The 6,000-nt window shown below is 47.4% G+C and overlaps 1 protein-coding gene across 2 annotated transcripts in view; it reads left to right on the forward strand.

The window, feature by feature from the left end:
• SMYD2 (SET and MYND domain containing 2) overlaps positions 1-2,457 on the forward strand; it is a 54,137-nt gene extending 51,680 nt beyond the window's left edge. For both annotated transcript variants that reach the window (XM_086342382.1, XM_086342383.1), the window contains one exon: positions 2,018-2,457. In XM_086342382.1, the coding sequence (XP_086198508.1) occupies positions 2,018-2,098 (81 nt within the window). In that variant the 3' untranslated portion in view covers positions 2,099-2,457. The remainder of the gene's footprint in view (positions 1-2,017) is intronic.
• Positions 2,458-6,000: the final 3,543 nt, after the last annotated feature.

Consider the following 6,000-nt stretch of genomic DNA (forward strand, 5'->3'; position numbering starts at 1 on the left):
TTTGGCAGGTTTGCGTCCTGATGCTCCTGTTGAGAAAGGTACATCCACATTGTGGCTACAGGCTCACAGCTGTGAAGGGGGTACTGCCTCTGTCCCCTGGGAAGCCATGGAAGTGCTAAATATGACCATGCTAAGAGGCCAGCATTATTAAAATGTCTTTTCTGATCCACTATAACAGATAAAAAGGGGAAAAAAAAAAAGGCCAAGGATAGGTCAGAAGACTGTGGTGAAGGAATTCTCCAAATTTCTGCTCTTTGAGGTTTATAGATTCATGATGCCCAGTTGTGGTGAAGTCAAGGCATTTGGGCCTGGAGAGGCCCTCAGTGTGAGAATTAATGCTTTTGTAGTTTTTAAAATGAACTTAATAATCATTGACAGTGTTCATTGAGTACGGTTACATGCCAGGACCTTCATGCGGTCCTTTTCTTTTATTTCCCGAAAAAAAAAAAAAAAAAATGAGATAGGCTTTCCCAGTGAAAAAATTGAGATTCAAGCAGGTTAAGTAATTTGTTGAGGGTACATGGTGAGGTTCTCATTCAAACTGGGGTCTTTCTGAGTTGAAAGCTTCAAGTCTGCCCACTCACACTGGGACTAACACACAGGGAGAACCAAGACCCTGGGCGTGGTGTTTGCCAGCTGCCCTGTGCCCAGTGGGTGAGAGCGCCAGGCCGTGCCCCGTATCTTACAGAAGCACAGTCACCATCCTAAATATCGCTTCTCATTGCTCTTTCTATGGATGTCAATAACTGATGAAATACAATTGTTGGGACAGTCGTTATTTACGGAGAAGCCAAAAGTTGATCAACTATAACCTTTGGGACAGTTTCTTTGTGCCACTAAGAGAAACACCTTTGTAAAAGTCGAGGTTGTGGACTAGGCCTGGACGCCAAACCCTCCAGATTCCCCAAACCTCCCAGGTACACTATACAGGAAGATGGAATACGGTCCCACATGGTGGAAGGAAGTGCCAGGGCCGACCCAGCCTGGACGTGGGAGTTAAAGATCAAATATTCCGGTTTTGAACCACGGAATTGGTTTTTCTAAGACGTTTATTGCCTCAGTGAGGTTGGAGGAACATTAAGCAGTTAGGTCTCAGTTGCAGAGTAAGTAAACTGATTGCAGATCCCTGAAGGATAGAGTGAATCTGAGGAAGGAACACGAGTCCTGAGGTGAATGCAGGGGGTGAGGAGAGACATTTAAGTCATGTGATTCCTGAAGGCTTGCACTCCTGCTGGTTTGACATCTAGGAAGAGAATAGTAACAGAAAGGAAGGCCGGTCAACAGTCGCAAGCCGTCAAAAATTCCCTGTTTGAGAGAATGGGAATAATTTAAGTTTTTCTCTTTGTGAATAATACTTTTGAACACAGAAGAGCAAGATAAATTATTATGGATTACATTAGATATGTAATTCCTATATGCCAGACACTGTTCTAAACACTTGATGTATATCAACAACTCTGAGAGGGAGGTATTGCCCCTGTTTTATTTTACAGATGAGGAAACTGAGGCACAGAGTAGTTAAGTAAATTGCCCAAGGTCACACAGCTAGGAAGGATGGAGCCACACACTCTCTCTCATTTGAAAGAAACCTTATTAAATATATTCTCTCTGGATTCCTCATATGAAGCTCATGCCTATTTTTAGGTTTTTAAAGAATACATAAAAAGACGTAATCATACACTTTTCGAAAGGGAAAAATGATTTAGTCATGTCTTACGCATTAGTGATGTACACTAAAATCAGAAAGGTTTGTCCCTAAATCATTTCTCTATCATTTCTTCAGCTACTGAAGAATGTTTTCCTCAGCAATAGAGACTGGATGACTAGATATGAGACAATCTTGTCTTTTTCCTTTTTTTTTAAAAAAAAAAAGCCAGACTGGAGGAGAACACAGGCTCTGAAAACCACTTAGTATCCTGCACCTTCAAGCAGAGAAGTCTAGCCTGAATGAAAGTCAGCCTAGGGGAGGGACAGGGGGGCTGGCTTCAAACTCTCAACCTGTTCCTCTGTCTCCTAGGCCATCGCCATCATGGAAGTAGCTCATGGCAAAGACCATCCGTACATTTCTGAGATCAAACAGGAAATTGAAAGCCACTGAAACTATGCCGACATTTTAGTTTTTGTTTAAATCCTAGTGCAGAAACCTTCAAGGATTTGACTATTTCAAATCATTCACGTCACGCCAGCATTTCTGTAAACTCACCGAATGAAAACATAACTTGCACTTAAACCTTACACATGGCTTACTTGGACATGGATCTTAATCTTTGACCTAAAATATCAAATGCATTTTTGAATGCTTTTTTTCCCCCTAAGAGATAATGGCATGGTTTCACATATTATATTTCAGACAGACTGTGTCCGAAGATTTAAAGCTGTAGTTATTTTTCCCTTCACGACTACTGTAATGTTCTGAACAAACATGAATGATGAAAGAGAATAAAAAACATAATCATATTTGAAGTTTGTGTTTTCCTCTGTTGGATGAAAGTGAAAGTTGCTTAGTCATGTTCGATTCTTTGCCACCCCATGGACTGTAGCCCACCGGGCTTCTCTGTGGAATTCTCCAGGCAAGAATACTGGAATGGGTTGCTATTCCCTCCACCAGGGGACCTTCCCAACCAAGAGACCGAGCCCACGTCTCCCACATTTCAGGCAGATTCTCTACCATCTGAGTAACGAAGGAAGCCCCCTCTGTTGGTTGGGGGAACATCAGACACATCACTAGATGGACAAAAGTCCATGTAGTCAAAGCTATGGTTTTTCCAGTAGTCATGTACGGATGTGAGAGCTGGACCATAAAGAAGGCTGAGCTCTGAAAAATTGATGCTTGTGAACTGTGGTGCTGGAGAAGACTCTTGAAAGTCCCTTGGACAGCAAGGAGATCAAACCAGTCAATCCCAAAGGAAATCAACCGTGAATATTCATTGGAAAGACTAATGCTGAAGCTGAAGCTTCAATACTTTGGCCACCTGCTGCAAAGAGCCGACTCATTGGAAAAAGACCCTGATGCTGGGAAGGATTCAGGGCAGGAAGAGAGGAGGACGACAGCAGATGAGCTGGTTGGATGGCATCACTGATGCAACGGACATCATGAGTTTGAGCAAACTCCAGGAGATTGTGAAGGACAGGGAAGCCTGGTATGCTGCAGTCCATGGGGTCACAAAGAGTCAGATGACACTTAGTGACTGAACAACCAGTGTATTTTTCATTTCAGTTATTGTATTCTTCATCTCTGGTTTTCTTTCTTTTCTAATTTTTTGTTAAAAACTTGTAACTTCTTGCTCTGTGCACCCATTCTTCTCCCGAGTTCTTTACAGTCATTACTCTGAACACTTTCTCTGGTAGATTGCCTATCTCCACTTCACTTAGTTCTTCTGGCGTCTTCGTCTGGTTCCTTTGTCTGGAACATCTTCCTCTGCCACCTCATTTTGTCTGAATTGCTGTTTATATTTTATGTGTATGGTAGCTTAGTTACGTTTCTCAACCTTGGAGAAGTGGCCCTCTGTAGGAGACGTCCTCTGATGCCCAGCAGAACACTCCCCCTCTCGTTGCCCAAGCTGTATGCTCTAGGAGTTCCCCCTAAGAGGGCTGCATATATCCTTCTTTTGGGGGGCTATGTGGATGGTCTGCTAAGTTTGGCCCCTAGTCTGGCTGGTTGTCATCCCTGCCTTGGATGGATGCTGCTGGTTAGTGGGGCCTGGTCTTGAGACAGCTGGCCGTGGAACACTTGTGGGCCTTGGGCTGGTGCTGGCTCACTGGTGGGCAGAGTCAGGGCCCAGAAGCCGCCAGGGCTGTTGCCTGGCCCCTGGTGGGTGACGCCAGGCCCTGGATTTGGTGCTGGCCTACCGGCAGGCAGAGCTGGGTCCTGGGGTTTGGCTACGGGGCTCGGAGACCCCCGCGCTGTTGTTGGATTGCTGGCAGGGCCGGGGGAGACCCAGTTCCTGGGTCTGGTTACTGGAGACTCACTGGAGACCGGTTACTGACATGGTTGGGTGGGGTCTGGGTGTCTGAAAGCTTGTGTTGCCCTGCTCGTGGGCAGTGTCAGGGACCCTCCAGGGGAGGGTCTGGTCTCTCTTTTGGGTGAACTCAATCCACTGCAAGACTGTGGTTTTCTTTGGTGTGGTGTCTGCCCCCTGGTGAGGAAGGCGGGTCTGGAGGCTCGAGCAGGGCTGGGGCCTGTCCGCGGGCGGATGGAGGTGGGTGCTGGACTCCCGGTGGGCAGGGCCCGGTCTAAAGGTGTGTCGAGAGGTGGCTGTGGGCTCAGGAAGCTTCTAGGCAGCCTGTGTACTAATGAATGAGGCTGAGTCACTTCCCCAGTTAGCTGGTTGGCCCGAGGCAGCCCAGCGCTGGCCCCTACAGGCTGTTGGGTGGGGCCCAGTTTTGGCACTAATGACCTGGAGGGAGGATCCCACGATGGCACCTGCCCCAATGTCCATGTGGTAGAATGCCCCTCAGTATGGCTGCCGCCAGTGTCTATATCTGCAAGATAAGCCACGGCCATCCCTGCCTCTCAAGACCTGCAGCTAAGTGTCGCCCAGGCTCCTATCAAATTGCTGCTTTTTGCTGGGTCCCGAAGTGCGAGAGGTTTTGCGTGCACCCTTTAAGAATGAAGTCTCTGTTTCCCCCAGTCCTGTGTGGGGCTGCTGAAATTAAGCCCCATGGGCCTTCAAAGCCAAGTGCTCTAGGGGCTTATCCGCCTAGTGCAGGACCCCCAGGCGGGAGATGGGGGGCTCAGACCCCTCACTCCTGTGGGAGAACCACTGCAGTCGAGCTCTTTTCCGGTTTGTGGTCACCCCGGGACCCAGGGAGTGTGGCACTTGATCTGCCCCTGCTGCCCCTTCTCGCTGCGGTTCCTTCTCTCGTGTCTTTAGTTGTAGATCTTTGCTGGTGGGTTCCAGCTTGCTCATCAGTGGTGGTGCTCCAGACAGTTGTCATTTTGGGGGTGTTTGTGAGAGGAGGGGAGCTGAGGTTCTGAGGATCTCCTATCAGCTTTTCTTTTCAAACACAGTGTCATTTTTCTTTTGAAGACGTAGCATTGTCTTGTTGCCACGGTCAGCTTCTATGCAGAGACCCGTGTGTTTAGTGAAGTTTGCTTGCATCTCCTGTCACCCCGTGTGGCTTATGGTGCCTCCCATCTTCATGACGTGAAACAAGCCGGGACGCCTCTGTGGGTGAGTGACTCCTTGTACAGTGATAGGGTTCAAAAGTGGGTTAGTCGCTGAAGTGGTTATAGCCCTGTTACTCAACGAAGAGACATGAAATGTCCACCCACATCACTAGGGGCTCCCTGTGAGACTCTATGGCAGTTGATCAGTTGGCTGAAAATACGGGCCAGGGCTGTGCTCTGCCCTGCTCAGTCATGTCCGACTCTTTGTGACCCCCTGGACTGCAGCCCACCAGGCTCCTCTGTCCATGGGATTCTCCAGGCAAGAATACTGGAGTGGGTAGCCATGCCCTCCTCCAGGGGATCTTCCCGACCCAGGGATCGAATCCACGTCTCTTGTGTCTCCTGCATCGGCAGGCAGATTATTTACCACTGCACCACCTGGGAAGCCATTGTTTAAAGAGATGAGTCATGCTGTTAATAAACTTGAAAGACAAAAACAAGAATCTGGGTTTTCTATAGCAGCCTCTGCCTGTCTTTTCTCCGACAGATTGGGATCTGAATAAATGGCAGTGGGGTGGGGCAGCACATTCTTGGCATTTAATAAGGGTTATCACTAGCAGTGAGAAAGCCCCATTTCTAGGCTCTTCACACTCCATTTACTTAGCAATTACCCCTTTCACGTTTTGTTCTAACAATGATGACTTTGGGAAATTTCAAACTAATTCTTCAGCGTGTTATACAGGAATGAAAAGTGGGTAGAAATAAATGGGCTTTAAAGAAGTTAAAAAGCAGGTTTTTCCCAGGCACATTTGCCTATGAAAATAATCCTAAAAGTAAGCAGATGCTTTCGACTAAGGCAAAACATACAGAGTACAGAAAAGATTCAACTG

Source organism: Bos grunniens, chromosome 16 (assembly GCF_055505025.1).
Source record: "Bos grunniens cultivar Pamir isolate PY7600 chromosome 16, Bosgru_T2T1.0, whole genome shotgun sequence".
Classification (NCBI taxonomy): domain Eukaryota; kingdom Metazoa; phylum Chordata; class Mammalia; order Artiodactyla; family Bovidae; genus Bos; species Bos grunniens.